The 18407-nt window shown below is 36.0% G+C and overlaps 1 protein-coding gene across 15 annotated transcripts in view; it reads left to right on the top strand.

Moving 5' to 3' along the window:
* Positions 1 to 18407, top strand: part of Cdc42bpa (CDC42 binding protein kinase alpha) — a 218968-nt gene that overhangs the window by 25466 nt on the left and 175095 nt on the right. For 14 of the 15 annotated variants that reach the window (XM_005348974.3, XM_026779693.1, XM_026779691.1 and 11 more), the window contains exon 2: positions 15172 to 15263. In XM_005348974.3, coding sequence (XP_005349031.1) covers positions 15172 to 15263 — 92 coding nt within the window. Of the gene's footprint in view, positions 1 to 15171; positions 15264 to 18407 lie in introns of those variants that run through there. The other variant, XM_026779692.1, reaches the window with a different exon arrangement.

The following is an 18407-nucleotide window of genomic DNA, read 5'->3' as shown; positions in this document are numbered from 1 at the left end:
TTCTGACAGGTGTAAGATGGTATCTCAAAGTTGTTTTAATTTGCATTTCCCTGATCACTAAGGAGGTTGAGCATGACCTTAAGTGTCTTTTGGCCATTTGAATTTCTTCTGTTTCAAACCCTTTCATTTTGTTGCTTTTTTTGTATTATTGAATATGAGTGGCTTTTGGAAATAGCCATATAACTGGATATTTGTCCTCAGTGTGAAATGTTTATATTTTTAGCTGGTGCATGCAAACTATTTACATTTATTGGAAGTACAAATTCATGTGGACATACATTTTATCATTTAAATAAATTTTCTGTATTTACTTTTGTACATACTGATTAATTCAATGTATTTTCCAGATCCAGTTTTCATTTTTGATTATTTGGCATTTTCTTCCTCTACTGGTCAGCCAGTCAAAGTTTGCGCATATATGTTGTGGGTGTAAGGTCAGTTGCTGTCTCTTATGCTTTTCCCGAGACTCCGGTTTCGTAACTCCTACTCTGTTTCTTATAATTGGGAAGACAGAATCTGATTGGGATAACATGGGTGGAACGTTCACTGCTGAATCACAGCTCTTGTGAAGAGTAGAATGAAAGAATTTGTAACAATGCGGCCACTAAGGGACTTCCCCTTGTCTGTACCCCATTCCTCATCCATTCCTCATCCATTCCTCATCCACCTTCCCACCTTATGTTGTTTATCAGCTCTTTTAGGAGGTACATATATCAAATACTGTAAAGCCAAAATTTATCTAGTACCAATAGTCTTTCTGTAAGATTTTTAAAAAGTGGAATCCACTCATCTCCTCCTGTTTCCATTTCTCCTTCCCTTTTCTCCCATGTTTGTCTCCCTGCTCTTCCAACACACCAGCATTTCTGTCCCTTAAACTGCATTTTAGTGGCTGAAACTAAAAACTTGGGGTTTATGTGTTTTCAGTAGTAAAAGTAGAATTCCCTTCGCATAGAGGCTCTATTTACTCTTTCCATTACAGAAATTGTCCCTCATTATTTGACTGTTCAGCGGGCATCCTTTTATGTTCTGGTCACTGTTAGTACCATCATTGAGTTGTCTTGTTTAAGAATTACTTGTGCAGAGACTGAAGCATTGTCTCAGTTTAGTGTGCTTATATTACAGTCCTTTAGAAGTAGAGGTATAATAGAGGTTATGCTATGCTTTGAATTTTTAAAAATCTATATAGCAGGTAAATGAATATAAAAAATATACTGAGTTTGTTAGATAAGGACTGAGTCTGAAAAATGATGAGTTAGTTCTATTCCAAGTAAGGCGAAATTAGAAAAATGCTCAAACATGTGGTTTCTGTTTAGATACATGGAAACAAATTTTTGACTAATGTAAAGCTTCTATAGGTTGGTTGTCTGTCACAGGAGAGAGAAAATTACATTTTGAGTTTGTTTTTAGTATTTGTAACTGGATGTGCTTGACTGTAAGTCCTAAAGACTACAGCTGACAGTGGCTTCAAACACAGGACATTTATCACTAAGGGTGAAATTCTGAGGCAGGCAGTCCCAGGCTTGGTTCACTAGCTCAGCCAACCAGAGTACTGGATTAGCAGGTCTCTGAAGTCTCCTTAGTTCTGTTACTTGGCACAAGACAACTAGCTCATAAAGACCACATCATTATAGTAGCATCTTAAGTGGAAAGAAAAGGGACTCTGGAAAAGTCCTCATTTTTACTCCTCAGGGAAGGCCCTTCCAGGAGCTCTCAAGTCCTTTTATCTCATTGGTTCAAGTGATAGAAAACAAGTTTTACACTTAAGCCTGACTATTAGACAAGAGGAAAGTGATTGCCATGCCTGGCACATGACTTGAAAAGTATTAGGCTTTAAAGTAGCAAACAGACCAGTGGTAATCAAGATCCCCTGAATTCATGAGCATTAGTTTTCCTTCCTTTCCACTGCTTATCTTTGGTGGTGCTGAGACTGGAACCCAGGACCCTTACACATCCTAAGCAAGCACTCTATCATTGAGTTGTAGCCTTCGCTTAGGCATTTCCTAGTCTCCAGAGTGCTTGTAAGTCTTACAGCTCAAAGACTCTTTCATTGGATTATCAGATTTGTTTTATTTTTAATACAGGTGGTTGTTATATATCCCAGGTTGGCTTCAAACTCATGGTTTTTCTACCTCAGCCTTCCCAATAACAGAATTGCTAAGGTGAATCAGCATGCCTACAAAACTCACGCATATGTTCATCTCTTTTGGCACCACTGGCTCTGTCCTAGGCCTTGAGGATTAGAATTGATGTTATCTCATTATCTGAAGAAAGTGTTATAAGGTCTTTCTTTAATGGGGTTGCTGATTTCAGTTCTCTCCCTTGTAGGTCACCAGCATTCTCTCATTTCTTTGTGGTTCTAGATTTTAGGGTGTGCCAGGACCAGTAGTCCTTTAGGCTTTAAATTAATTGTTTTTTATCTTAATGTGCATACATGTTTTGCCTGTATGTATTTCTGGTTCTTGGTTGTATTAGTCAAGTTGATAGAGAAAAAGAAATGGCATATAAAATTAGATTAGGTCACAAGGTGCGTGCATGTGTGTGTCTCTGTCTGTCTGTCTGTCTTATCTGTGTCAGTGTCCGGATTTCTATCTGTTTTATCTGTGTCAGTGTCTGGATTTGTTCATTTGGTTTAAATAATTACTAACTGTAAAGGCTGAAATATTTTGTGATGACTGCCTGTAGGCTGGATAGCTGGGGAACCCAGTCATGGAATTGTCTTTCAACTTCAGAGCCTTGGAAGGAGGATGATGATACAGTTCTGAATCAAGACTAAAGACCCAATAGTCCTTTGGGTCATCATGGGAGGCCAAGTTGGTCTAAATCTCAGATACAAAGATCAAGGAACCCGAAATGATGTACTAGAATGATGGTGATGGCAGCAGCAGAAAAAAGTCAGTTCTAAAAGTTAGAGCTAGAGAGAGATGAGAAAGCATGAGATTATACAGACATGGTAATGATTACCTTTCTCTCACTTTCCTTTTCATCTGGGTGCCCAGCGAATTGCATGGTGCCTTCCCTTAATCAGGGCTAGTCATTCCCACTCAGCTGATTCACACGCTAGTCTTTCAGGAAACACTCTTACAGATGCACTAGAAGTATGCTTTACTAATTCAACATCTCTCAGTCGACACCTTAAATTAACCTCGGTGTTAGGGCTCCTCTCTCTCTATATGTTTCATCTTGTATTTAATTTTTCATGATTGTTCATTTAATTTAGTGTTTCTTGTGTGTATGTTGTGATTGTGAATGTTGGCACAGTGCACATATGGAGGACAGATGACAACCTCAGGGTTTGATCTTTGCCCACCATCTTGTTTGAGACAGGGTCTGTTTTTGTTAGCTGCTTCACACACCAGGTAGCTTGCTGGTGAACTCCTTGGGAGTCTCCTTTCTCTATTCCCAATCTTGCTGTAGGAACACTGGGTTACAAATCTGTGCACCATGCACAGCTTTCTGTGGGTTTCAGAGATCTGAACTTGGGTTTTAAGCCTTGTGTGGCTTGTGCTTTACCTACTGAGCCATCACCCCAGCCTCATATTTAGCATTTCTGTGTCTTGTGTGTGTGCTGATCTTTGTTACCTCTGCTTATTCTGTTGACAAAACCTTGTGTACATATGGACTTTTTTGGCAAATACTTTTTGAAGGTGCTTCACTCGACTGTAGTAGAAAGGTCAAGGTATTGTCACCATTAGCTGATGCAGTGAGTACTTTGTCAAATGTTATTAAGTACAACATGTAGTCAGGAAAGCATTAATTTGTCTATCAGTAGAACAGACCCAGTGAATCTCTTTGATGATGTAGTGATTATTAAATCTTTTTCAGTTTTTAAGTCATTTTTTAGGGTGTTTTTGCAAGTTGTCACCAGTATCTAGTTATTCTCATCAGTAAAGTTCCTGGTGAAATTTTAGTAAGTTTTCTCATAGTTTCAAAACATTTTTGTTAAACATTGCTGGTGACCTTTAGAAGTGAATTGAATGTATCATCAATATTTTTCAAATGCAGTGGAGAAATAGGCAACATTCAAGTAATTGATATGTTAATCTCATGGTTCTACTACTGAGTTTCTGAATGCTCAGCTATAATGACATAATCTTTTAATTCTTCTAGGCATTGTGATAGAGTTCTCAGTAATTTTATAACTCTCGGCTGTGTTGTTCATTTTCTTTATATTGCTAATAAATAATAATAAGATAACTGTATGCCCATATATACACATTTACTAGTTATTGTTCTTTGTTCCTTTTAATCAGAAATTAGAGTAGTCAATAGATATTGGCCATTTCTTGTTCCTTTTTTTTTTTTATCAGAAATTAGAATAGTCAATAGCTAAACGTATACTTAATCTAAAGTGTCGTCCTTCTATATTCTTTCTTTTGGACTTCTTTTTTTCTTTTCCGTTTATTTTATTGTTTTTATTGAGCTATACATTTTTTTCTCCACTCCTCTCCCTTTAATTCAACCTCAGGACAAAGTAAATAATGGCTTGTTTTGTGATCCTGAGATATTGTTGAGATTAAATTTGCTGCTTACTGTAACTCTTTAATTTTTTTAGGGTTAGCTTTTGTTTTCAGTTCTAACAAGTCTTGTATATGTCAGTTTACCTTATCAAACTTGTTATAGTTTTATTTAAACGTTTTATCGATGTTTGGTTTGAGAATTAATAGCTCATCTATCTGAAATTTATAATTCAGTGGTTTTGATAGCTTATGAATTTAACAATTATAAAATGTATATAATGTAAATTTGCCAATTTTTCAATTTTATGGCTGGGGGGGTTTTTTTAGACAGTCTCATGTATCACATTAAAACCATCTGGTCCGGAGCTTTTTATGGTTGGGAGGTTTTTTATGACAGCTTCTATTTCCTCACGACTTATAGGTCTATTTAAATTGTTCATCTCATCTTGATTTAATTTTGGTATATGGTATTTATCTAAAAACAAGTCCATTTCTTTTACATTTTCCAACTTTGTGGCATATAGGCTTTTGTAGTAAGACCTAATGATTCTCTGAATTTCTTCAGTGTCTGTTGTTATGTCCCCCATTTCATTTTTGATCTTGTTAATTTGCGTGTTCTCTGTGTCTTTTGATTAGTTTGGATAGGGGTTTGTCAATCTTGTTTATTTTTTTTTTCAACTCTTTGTTTCATTGATTCTTTGGATTGTTTTCTGTGTTTCTATTTTGTTGATTTCAGCCCTCTGATTATTTCCAGTCTTCTACTCCTCCTGGGTGAGTCTGCTTCTTTTTTTCTCCTGGAGCTTTCAGCTGTGCTCTTAAGTCTCTAATGTGAGCTTTCTCCCCCCCCCCTTTTTTTTTTAATGTGGGCACTTAATGCTATGAACTTTTCTCTTAGCACTGCTTTCATAGTGTCCCATACGTTTGGGTATGTTGTGTCTTTATTTTCGTTGAATTCAAGGAAGACTTTAATTTCTTTCTTTATTTCTTCCATGACCCAGGGGGTGGTTTGGTAGTTGACTGTTCAGTATCCATGAGTTTGTAGGCTTTCTGGGGGGTAGAATTGTTGTTAAATTCTAACGTTATTCCATGGTGATCTGATAAGACACAGGTTATTACTAAAATTTTTTTGTATCTGTGGAAGTTTGCTTTGTTACCAAGTAGGTGATCAGTTTTTGAGAAAGTTCCATAAGATGCTGAGAAGAAGGTATATTCTTTCCTATTTGGGTGGAATGTTCTACAGATGTCTGTTAAGTCCATTTGATTCATTACCTCCATTAGTTCTCTTATTTCTCTGTTAGATTTCTGTCTGGTTGACCTGTCCATTGATGAGAGAGGAGTGTTGAAGTCTCCTACTATTAATGTGTGGGGTTTGATGTGTGCTTTGAGTTCTAGTAATGTTTTTTTTACATATGTGGGTGCTTTTATATCAGGGGCATAGATATTCAGGATTGAGACTTCTTCCTGATGAATTTCTCCTGTTATGAGTATAAAGTGTCCATCTCCATATCTTCTGATTGATTTTAGTTTGAAGTCAATTTTGTTAGATATTACTATAGCCACACCTGCTTGTTTCTTAGGTCCGTTTGATTGAAAAACCTTTCCCAACCCTTTACTCTGAGGTAATGTCTGTGTTTGTGGTTGAGGTGTGTTTCTTGTAAACAGCAGAATGTTGGATCCTGTTTTCATATCCATTCTCTTTACCTGTGCCTTTTTATAGGTGAATTGAGTCAATTGATATTAAGTGATATTAATAACCACTGGTTAACTGTTTTTTTTTTTTTGTTTTGGTGGTAGAGTTTGTGTGTTTCCCTTCTTTGAGTTGTGCTAGTGGAGGGTTGTTAGATGTCTGAGTTATTGTGGGTGTTGTGATTTTCCTTCTATTACTTTCTGTAAGGTTGGGTTTGTGGCTGTGTATTATTTAAATTTGTTTTTATCCTGGGAAAACTTGTTTTCTCCTTTGATGGCGAAAGAAAGCTTGGCTGGGTATAGTAATCTGGGCTTGCTTCCATGGTCTCTTAGTGTCTTTAGCACATCTATGCAAGACCTTCTGGCTTTAATGGTTTCCATAGAGAAGTCAGGTGTAATTCTAATAGGTTTACCTTTATATGTTACTTGACCTTTTTTTCTTTGCAGCTCTTAATATTTTTTCTTTATTCTGTATGTTTTGTGTTTTGATTACTGGATGGTGAGGGGATTTTTTTTTTATCCAGTCTATTCGGTGTTCTGTATGCTTCTTGTATCTTCATAGGAACATCCTTCTTTAGGTTGGGAAAGTTTTCTTCTATAATTTTGTTGAATATATTTTCTGGGCCTTTGAGCTGGAATTCTTCCCCTATTTCTACCCTTATTATTCTTAGGTTTGGTCTTTTCATGGTGTCCCAGATTTCCTGGATGTTTTGTGTTAAGAATTTGTTGGATTTGCTGTTTTCTTTGATTAGTGTGTTTATTTCCTCTATAGTATCTTCAGCAACTGAGATTCTTTCTTCTGTCTCTTGTATTATGTTGGTTATACTTGTCTCTGTAGTTTCTGTTCGTTTACCCAGATTTTCCATATCCTGCCATCTCTCGTTTTGTGTTTTCTTCTTTGCCTCCATTTCAGTTTTCAAGTCTTGAACTGTTTCCATTACCTGTTTGATTGCTTTTTCTTGGTTTCCTTGGGTATCTTTGAGGGATTTATTCATTTCTTCTAACTTTTTGTTAGGCTTCTCATTCATTTCTTTAAAGGAGTTTTTACATCCTGTTTAATGGTCTCTAACACTTCCAGAATGTTATGTTTAAAGTTTGTTTCTTCTACTTCTTCTGGATTAGGGTGTTCAAGTCTTCCTCTTGTATGTTCGCTGGATTCTGGTGTTATCATGTTGCTTTTCAAATTGTTGGAGGAATTCTTGCATTGGTGCCTGCCCATCTCTTCCTTTAAGTGCTGTTAGGAGAGTCTTAGTGGCTTGGTCCGATCTTTGCTGTGGCTAACTGTGTACTTAGGGGTATTTCTTGGTCTGCCCTCTCTTAGCACTGGAGTTGGCTCTCAGATCCTCTCCACCCTGAAGTAGCCTGTGGTGGTGGATCTAAGGACCCCGCAGATGGAAGGAAGTGCTTTGGGGGGGGCAAGCTGGGATAGGATAAGTAGAGAAAGGCAGTAGCCAGAGGGAAGCTGGTAAATGGTTAGAAAGTTTAGGGGATTGGAGGGTGCCTGTGTTCTGTTCCTGGGGCATCTGGCCAGCAGTCAGACACTCACTTACCCCTCCGGATGGATCTCCTGGTACAGCTATTTTGTTTCTTATGTAAGAAATTATTGTCATATCTGATGTCATACAGATTTTCTTATGTGTTTTCTTCTAAGACTTTTATACTTTCAGCTTTAAGTTTTTTTTAATTGAAATTTATTTCATGCAGTGCATTCTGATCATACTTTCCCGTCTCCCAACTCCTCTCAGATCCTCCTCCCCTCCCCACTCACCCAACTCCGTGTTATTTCATTTTAGGTCTTTGATTTATTTCAAGTTAGTTTTGTGTGTGATACACAGTAAGGACCTAAATTCATTGTGTGTGTGTGTGTGTAAGGAGGTGTGTATGCGTGTTTATGCTTGTGCATGTATGTGTGCAGGTGCACATGGAGATCAGAGGTTAATGTCATGCATCTTCAGCCATTATTTACATTATTTTGAAACATTATTACTATTATTAATGCATGTATATGCTCAAATATATTGGCTTTCTTTTTCTCTTTGGATTGTCCTGGCATTCATTTTGAAATCAATTCTGCATGTTTCTGAATTCTTTGATATATTCCATGTCTTTATACCAGTACCATACTGTTTTGACTATTGTAGTTTTGTAGTGAGTTTTAAAATTATGATGTGAGGTTTCTCTCATTTACAGATTGTTTTGGCTGTCAGTCTACGTTGAGATTTCATAAATTTTAGAATAGATTTTTCTGTTTTTACTAAAAGTGCCATTATAGTGTTGTGAATATTGTCCTGACTTAGTTAGTTGCTTGGGTGTATTGCATCTTAGCAGTATTAAATCTTTTCAATCCAGAATATGGACTGTCTTTTCATTCATTCAGGCTGCATTTAATTTTTAAGCAACATTTTACACTTTTCAGTATTCAAGTGTTTCATCTTTTTTGTTAAATTTACTTATAACTAATTTATTGTTTTTGTTTGTTTAAGACAGGTTCTCACTATGTAAACATGGTTGACTTGAACCTCTCTTTTATATAATCAAGGCTAGCCTCAAACTCAAAGTGACCAGCCCACTTCTGCCTACCTAATGCTGGGATTAAAGATATACACCACCACACTTGGCTGCTTTATTGTTTTTTATTTCATTGCAAATGTAACTTAAGTATTTTCTGGTTATTTATTGCAAACATGTAGAAAATCTCCATTCATCCTCTTACTTCTTGAGTCAAAGTTTAAATTGTCCAGGCTGGCTTGAACTCAGTCTATAGCCCAAGCAAGCCTCAGACTTTTGATCCTCAGCTCTCTGTGTAGCTGTGTAGGCTTGTCCCACTAGCCTGCCTTTACAAACTGATTGTTAAAAGTAGCTTTGATGAGATATTATTTACATCTGACAGAATCCACTGATTTGAAGTGTACAGTTTAATGTGTTTACTGTGATTGTGTTATTTATCACCACAGCTCAATTTTAGGCTTTTTAATTTTTTTTACCACATACTAAGAAAACCTTACATCCATTAGTTGTCATATAAATAACATTAGCTCCTAAGCAGCAACTAACTTACTGTTTTGTTTATGGCTTTGTCTATTTTGTTAAAATGGGATCATGTAAAGTATGGAATGCAGCTGACTTTTGTGTATTGATTTTATATCCTGTAGCTTTGCTGAATTTCTGTATTTACTTTTCACTTTTGTACGTATTCTGTAGTGTTTTCATGTCTCCTGCAAACATTTTCTCCTGTTTAGATAACTTCCATTATTTGTTCATTTTTTTTCTGATTTACTTGCTCAGCCTTTAACTTGTAATCTTATTCTGAATAGAAGTGGCCAAAGCCAGGTATTCTTTCCATGATTCTGATCTTGGGGAATTTTTTTTTTCTATTAACTGTGATATTTTGTAACTGCATGAGCAGTGAATTTGAATTTTGCTATTATTTGATATTTCAGATTTTTATTTCTCACACGTATGTTTGATTTCTTAATACTTTCCTTTTTATAAATGTTAAGTCTTATTTTAAAACTTTATATTTTGAAAATTACCGTGATAATGTATTATTCTCTACTGAAGATTTGTGAGCAGGATGTGTTGTTGAAAACAGTCTTAGACTCAACAGTATGCATTGCAGAGTCCTTCATATCTGTCTGTGGCTCCATCCTTCATGTCTTATGTGCATATGAATAATATCCCTTTGAAGGAATGTCCCACAAAATGATTATTTACATGCCATTGCAAACAGTGTAGATGTTTGTCAGGTAAAGCAACTATAGACTTCTTAAAAAGAAAAATTGAGGGGCCAAAAGTTGCAAAAACAGTTTAATGAACTTCCATATACTTTTCATTATTTATCGGTTTGGCTTTGGTTTTGGACATTGTGTTATATTTGTGCTGCTCTTTATTCTCTCTGTACACAAACATGAATACATTATTTTGGCTGAACCTTCTAAGGATAAACTATTGATATTCAGACCCTGTATTTTTACATAGTTCTTCACCTGTTTCCCTAGAATAAAGATACCATCTTACATTGCTTTGTAGTATAATTATCAACTAACATTTAATTTTGTAATAATTAAAAAATTTAAAAATTATGCTGGGCAGTGGTGGCACACATCTTTATTCCCAGCACTCGGGAGGCAGAGGCTGGTGGATCTCCGTGAGTTCGAGGTCAGCCTAGTCTAAAAGAGCTAGTTCCAGGACAGGCTCCAAAGCTACAGAGAAACCCTGTCTCAGAAAAAAAAAAAATTAAAAACTACATTCAGTTTCTGTGTGTGTGTGTGTGTGAGTGTGTGTGTGTGTGTGTGTGTGTGTGTGTGTGTGTGTGTGTATGCTCCATTTATGTGCCATAGTGGCTTGTATGGAGTCAGAGGACAACTTGCTGGAGTCTGTTCTTTCTTTCCACAATGTGGTTTCTGGGGATTGAACTCAGGTTGTCAGGCTTGGTGAAGAGTGCCCTTACCCACTGAGCCATTTTATCTGGTATAATAATTTTGTTTATTCTTCATCCAATGTTGAAATTTAACTATTGTCCCAACAATATACTTACAGCAACCTCCGTTTTTAATGTTTTGATTCAGAATCTAGTCTATAATTATTCCCTGCATTTAGTTGCTTGTCTCATTAGGAACAACGGGTGTCATCCTTTCATCTTTTGAAACTTGTTATTATTCCACAAGTCACTTGTTTTGTAGTCTTGTTCCCTCAGGAGTCTGATGGTTTGCCTTGAGCAGGTGCAGGGTCCACAGTGGTGCTGCATTGCTTGCCTACTGCTCCTCACTTGGAGTCACCGCTTTCTTCTGCATGGCGCTAGTTGTAGCTCTTTCTCCAGGGCCATGGGTCTTCTGGAAGAATGATAATTAGAAAGCTTCAATTTGGATGCTGTATATTCTCTTGCTCCTGGGAGATACCTGTGTGGCAGTGATTTCTTCTGTGCCTTCAGAGTGTGTCATGGCTTGTACATTTTTTACTAGAATTTGTAAAGGTGTTAACTATTGGTGGTTTCTTTGTGGAAGCCTAACATACTTATTTAATTTATTTATTGAATGGTTTACACTTTCAGTTTTGAAAACCAATTAGCTACTCTGTAAGAACAGTTTGTCACAATAAATTTGGCAACATAGGTTGCTTATGACAATTTTGTTAATTTAATCTTGTTGGAGGGAGGTTGCTTGTTTGTTCCCAGCTGCTCAGCACCGAAACAATCACACAGAAACTGTATTAATCAAATCACTGCTTGGCCCATTAGCTCTAGCTTCTTATTGGCTAACTCTTACATATGAATTTAACCCATTTCTATTAATATGTATATCGCCACATGGCTATGGCTTCCTGGGAAAAGTTCCCAGCATCTATCCCCAATGGCTCCATGGCTTCTCTCTGACTCCACCCTTCTTTCCTCCCAGCATACAGCCTAGCTTTCCCTGCCTAGTTCTGTTTTTCCCTGCCTTTGGCTCAAAGCAGTTCTTTATTCATTAACCAATTAAAGCAACACATAGACAGAAGTACCTCCCATACCATAATCTCAGTAGTATTGTAATTTTGTCTAATTTCTTATTTGTAGCATTTTTTAAAAATTCACTTTTAATAGCTTTTTAAGCCCTTACTTTTAAGAAAATATTTTGTGAATGCCTGTGTGCATATCTGTTTGTGGGTATGTGCTTAAGAATGCTAGTGCCCTCAGAGTCCAGTAGTATTTGATACTCCTGGAGCTGGAATTACAGGCAGTTGTGAGCTGCCTAGCTTGGATGGTGGGATCTAAGTTTGAGTCCTATGGAAGGGCAGTACGGGTTCTTAGACACTGAGGAACCTCTCCAGTTCCAAGTCTTTCTATTTTGTGCTTATTTTCAATTTAAGCAATTTAAATCACTTTGCTTTCTCTTTATGTTTTGAATTCTATTTGTGTGTGGGGGGAGCACAGACAGGTCTTACTGTGCTGTGAAGGCTGGTTCTGTGTTCCGGAACTTACCCTTTTAAAAGTAGACTATTTCAGGCTTGCTTTTTATCAATTTTTTTTAAAGCACTGGATATCCACCCAAAATTTGACACATAGTACTTTTTTGTGTTGTTTCTAATTACTTATTTCTTCCCTTTAATTTCAGAGCTTACCAACATTTCTGGTTATCTTTTATTGATTTATGGTTAATGGCATGATATAATATGATTTGGCTTTCATGTTTTGAATTTTGAATTTTCTTGGCAGTTGTTTTATGACTTGATACTACCAAAATCTATAGAATTGAATGTGTTTGAAGATAATATTGTCCAGCAGTTACAGGGCTATATGTGTATGTTATTTAAATATATTGTTGTTTTAGGGTCTGTTTGAGGTGTCAGTTACACAGAGTTTTGAAATAAAATGTCTTTCCAGGAAACTGATTATTCTGTTTTGGCTTTATGCATTTTGAGGTTTTATTATTGGGTAATACATGTTTATCATATTACTATGATTAGTTAAACTTTTGTTTTTGCTCTAATGCTTGCTTATATAAAACGACTTAATTATTTTGTTTCTGGAGATGGGGATGTTAATGCCAATTAGCCTCTGCTAACTTTGCTGGCATTTTTTGTAAATTCAATTTAGTATTCTACAGAATAGATTCACAGACATTTAGAAAGGATCAGGTAAACATCATATAATTGGAAGAATGATAGTAAATCTGCAGACTTTCAACAATAAAACAGTAATCGATGATTAAAAACCAGTACTAGCCATCCAGTAAGGGTTAGCCACCTTGTCCATATGGTAGAGTTTTGAAAACCAAAAATTTTCATTACTAACCTGCTTCATAAAATTTTGAATTTTGATGAAATACATAAATTCAGAGAAATTATATACTAATTACATAGTTGTCATTTGTAGAATTAGAAAACATGAAACATGGTTATATGACAGCATTAAATGACTTAGCTGTCAAAAGTCCACTGAAAGGACACATGCGAAAGATGTTCTTCTAGACCCTGAAGTTGTGGTCGTCTGTATTGTCTTTTAAAAGTTTTATTGAAGCTGGGTGGTGATGGCACACACCTTTAATACCAGCACCCAGGGAGGCAGAGGCAGGTGGATCTCTGTGAGTTATGAGGACAGCCTGTTCTACAGAGTGAGTTTCAGGACAGCCAGGGCTACACAGAGAAGCCCTATCTTGAAAAAAAAACAAAAAAAATTATTGATATTTTCCACACATTTTTGAACAAGCTGGAATGATGATGCTTCAGTGTCAGTAAAGGACGGGGAACTTGCATGACAACTTGAGGTCAGTGAGCTGGGCTTCTCACTGCTGCCACACTAGATGCACGCAGCACAGAGGAAGGAGAATTATAGACAAACATTTGTGTATGAACACAGAAGGAAAACTTCTAAATGAGAGCAAAGCAGAGAAATTTCAGTTGTGTATTGAAAGAACCATTGAAGTCAAAAGAAGGTTTTTACCAAAACAAACAAACAAACAAACAAACAAACAAACAAAACCCATTCAGGTCTGAAGGCCTAGGTAGTAGCATTTCCTGTTAAGACCACGAAATAGAAAATAAGAACTTCAGAGGCAGCAAACAGTTCCAGCAGTTAAACATTACTGTGCCTGTAAATTATATTCTTTTTTTTTTTGTTTTTTTTTTTTTTTTTTTTTTTTTTTTTGGTTTTTTTCGAGACAGGGTTTCTCTGTGGCTTTGGAGCCTGTCCTGGAACTAGCTCTGTAGACCAGGCTGGTCTCGAACTCACAGAGATCCGCCTGCCTCTGCCTCCCGAGTGCTGGGATTAAAGGCGTGCGCCACCATCGCCTGGCTGTAAATTATATTCTTATTAACACTTAGCAGTTTCAGATTTTTAAATAAAAATTTGGTACATTTAGTTACTAAATAATAGAGAATCCTGTTAATTTTTTAATTCCCCCATTTTTCTGTAGTGTGTGCAATGTTTTCTTAAAATTAGCAACTTTCATTCAGCCACACTAAAAATTTTAAATACCATTTTTGCATAATTTGCTTATTTAGAGACAAGATCTATTTATCTGTTTTGTTTGTTTTTTCTTTCCTTCTTAGTATCTTTAGCATCTTGTACAAACTTGACAAGCTGGCAGTATTGAAATAAACTTTTTAAAACCAGAGTAACTAAAATTTAATTCTGATGAGCACATGATTGTTAAAATGTTTTATCAAAGGTTAAAAGGATGGGTGTCTTAAGAAGAACCAAAGGATAGTTCTTTCTACACAGAAGCTTATTCCATAAAAGCATAAGGCAAATAAAGGCTGTAGAATTATCGATGAGAAATGGGAATCTGACAAACAAGTATACAGATTCTGTGGAGCGTATAGTATTAACATAAATAGACTGTGTACATAGTGTTGTCTCCTGAAGTTCAGTTTACTACTTATTCAGTTCATTTGTGACACCCAAAGTTGTCCTTCCACCTGTACATGTACACACACATGCATCTGCACACACAGACACGCAGCGTGCTCACACAAAGGCGCACATACCAGTAACCCAGCCCCCACCTTTTTTTTTTGAGAAAGGGTTTCTCTGTAGCTTCAGGGCCTATCCTGGAACTAGCTCTGTAGACCAGGCTGGCCACGAACTCACAGAGATCTGCCTGCCTCTGCCTCCCTAGTGCTGAGATTAAAAGCATTTGCCACTACTGCCTGGCCCTGTAACCCAGCACTTCTTAAAGTAGAGGCAGAAGAATTACAAGTTTGCCTGGGCTACACGCGAGTTGCAAGCAAGTTGTAAGCTGGGCTACACATGTAGTTGTAAGCTACAAGCCTAAGCCCTGTCTCAAACAAAAAACTATAATTTATATATATATATATGTATAAATATATATACATATATATGTATATATATAAATAAATATAAGGAATCATTAACTTTTTGTAGTAGTTACTTCATGCTTCTATAGTTTAATTAGATTTTGAAGGTGCTTTGGTTTAGTTCTTAATTATAACTTGGATTTTTATTGTTTAAGAAATGCTCATCTGTTTTACATCTAATTTGCATCACATTTCATTAAGAAAGTAACTGATGGGTTTTTTTTTTTTGTTTCAGCTAAACCATTTACTTCTAAAGTGAAACAAATGCGATTACACAGAGAGGACTTTGAAATATTAAAGGTGATTGGTCGAGGAGCCTTTGGGGAGGTAAGAGATGAGTTTATAGACTGTTTGCTAATTGCTTTAGAATACAGTGGTGAGCGATATCTGTTATTATAATTGATATGACTGATCAGAAAATAGATTAAAGTTGTGAATAAAGCATTTTAATGGATTGCTTTCTATGATGCTTCACATCTTAACATGTACTGAATTTTGTTTCTAGTCTGTTTCCTTCTTGTGACAGGGCCACACTATCTCATGCTACCTCATCTCCTAAGAAGTCTTGGTGTGTCTGGTAGAGTTTCTTCCTCCTGATCCTGTCTTTCCTTCCTTGTGTTTTCATATTACTTTAGAATCTTGTTTTTACACATGCACACACACACACACAGACAGATAGACCAGACAGACAGACAGACAGACACACACACACACACACACACACACACACACACACACACACACACACACAGACAGAGACAGAGAGAGAGGAAGAGAGGAAGCAGGAAACTAGAAAGATCTGAAGTTTGGGATAGGATTTCATTAAAACTGAAGATGAGTTAATAATTGAAATTTTAAGATTGAGTCAGCTAATACATATACATGAGATATATCTCCTTTATTTAGGACTTTATAAGATTGTAACTTCATTCAGTACAAAAGATTCCACATCTTTTAGCCGGGTTACTAGATGTCTGGTACTCCTGAGGTTATTTTAATTAAAATGGCTTTGTTTCATTTTCTAATTGTTGAAAATACAAATATTGCAATTACCTGAATTTTATTTATTAACCTCATGGCCAATCATTGTATTAATTTTACTTTTAAAATAATGAAATGTATTGAGTATTAATAAAATGCTTCATCGTATCTGTTGAGACACCAGTCAGTTTTCTCCTTTAATTGGTTAATGTGTTGAGCTTCACTTGTTAATTTCAAATGTTCAACTAATTTTATAAAATGATTCCATTTATCTATAGTATTATATCTAAAGTATTATTGTTCTTTGCATCAGTAGATTTGGCATGCTTTAAAAAATATGTGTATATTTAATTTTTCTCACCTATTTATTTGAACAGAAATTGGCCTGTTATTTTCTTCTAATACCTCTATCAAATTTTGGGGTTTTGGTGCTGCTGGTCTCTTGGGAGAAGTGGTTTTTTTTTTTTACATGCGTCTCATGTCTCACAGGTGAAGCCTTCTGAGCCTGGAGTTTGGCTGAAATAGTCAATATATTTAATTTTTACAATGGAGTTTTAAAAAATTATGTGTTGGTTTGTTCACCTCATGTAACTTTTAGAACTTAGTATTGTATTGATCAGTTATTGATTCATATGATCATTGGTTGATCTCATTCTTAATTCTTAGTCTTGTTAGGGAGTTGGTCAGTTTTCTTTGTTTTTCAATGAATTGACTTTTAGCTTTTTTAGTTAGTTTTGCGGTTGTAGATTAATTCCCACTCTTTAATAATTTATTTTCTTTGGTATGAACCTACTGTCCGTTTTTCTAATTTACTGATGTAAGCATTTAGAATATTGGTTTCTACTTCTTTTAAAATGTGCATTCAGGCTGTTTTCCTCCCAGCAGCGCTGTCATGCTTCCTTTATTGTTTACTCCAATTTTCAGTGTGATTTTACATTTTCAGTTTGTTTTGTTTTGTATCCGTGAGTTTAGAAATTCATCTATGTTTCTAAGGGTCTTGAGGATTTTCTGACTCTGTTTTTGCTTTTGAGCTATAAAGTGATCAGATAGCATATATTTTATGATTAGAATTTATTAGGTTAAGCCGGGCGGTGGTGGCGCACGCCTTTAATCCCAGCACTCGGGAGGCAGAGGCAGGCGGATCTCTGTGAGTTCGAGCCCAGCCTGGTCTACAGAGCTAGTTCCAGGACAGGCTCCAAAGCCACAGAGAAACCCTGTCTCGAAAAAACAAAAAACAAAAAAACCCCAAAAAAAACAAAAAAAAGAATTTATTAGGTTAAATTCATTAATTTAGCTATTTAAAATTTTTATTTAATTTTTCTGTTTTCTCTTGAGTTGCCTTTTCCTCAGAAAGGGATTTGTTTATTTGTTTATTTCTTTCAGTTTTTTTTGACATTCTTTCTTGATCCATTTCTTCCTGAGAGAATTTTTTCTTTTCTCTTTTTTTACATTTCTTTCAATTTATGCTGATAACAAGTAGTCATCTCGTCTTAATGACAAACTCTATCACTATAGAATGTTCTTGTTATTATCTCTGTGATGCTCTTTGACATACATTAGTCTGATGTTAGTAGAAATATTTTAACTGTTAGTTTTATATTAAATACCTAGCTAAATTCTTTTAGTTTGTTTCCTATAGCCCAATAGTATATTCATTACTAAGTGAAATACCAATTCCTTGTAAACCCTCCCCTCTTATCATAGATTTATGTTACCTGATTTTCAATTTTATGTTAATAGAATTATATACTGTCTATTCTTGTTTCTAGTGTCTGTGCTCCATGATATACTCATCTCTCACAGCCTTGTTTTTCCTTTCTTCTGTTCTTTAACTTTTATCTCTGTGTGTCTCTGCTCTCTGTGTGTGCGTATGCATGCATGTATGTGTGTGGATGTGCCATGGCATGCATGTGGACTTGTGGAGGTCTGAGGGCAACTGTAGAGTCATTTCTCACTTTCCACCATGTGGGTTCTAGAAACTAAACTCAGCTCATCAGACTTGGCAGCAAATGCCTTTACCCATTGTGCTGTCATACTGGCTCCACGTTCTTGTTTTCCACCAACTAGCTCACCATATTTCTTTGTATGAATATGCCTGTTGATGGAGGCTGCTCATTCATTTCTGGCTGCCCAAACCCAAAATAACTGCATAGAAACTGTATTAATTAAATCATTGCTTGGCCGATAGCTTATGCATATTTCTAGCTAACTCTTACATCTTAAATTAACCCATCTCTATTAATCTGTGCCTCATCACGAGGTCATGGCCTACCAGGAAGGTTCTGGTGGGCTTTAGCAGGCATCTTTCTTCTAGCTACATGGATTCTCTCTGACTACGCCTACTCTCTCTCTTTATCTTTTCCAGCCTAGCTATATTTTGTGAAGCCATTGACCAAAAGCAGCTTCCTTACTAACCAATGGCAGTAAAACATATTCATAGCATGCGGAGGGGAATCCCACATCATATGTCATATGTTTTTCATTTATAAT

The sequence above is a fragment of the Microtus ochrogaster genome, chromosome 6 (genome assembly GCF_000317375.1).
Source record: "Microtus ochrogaster isolate Prairie Vole_2 chromosome 6, MicOch1.0, whole genome shotgun sequence".
NCBI lineage: Eukaryota > Metazoa > Chordata > Mammalia > Rodentia > Cricetidae > Microtus > Microtus ochrogaster.
This window is presented reverse-complemented; position numbering and strand designations above follow the sequence as displayed.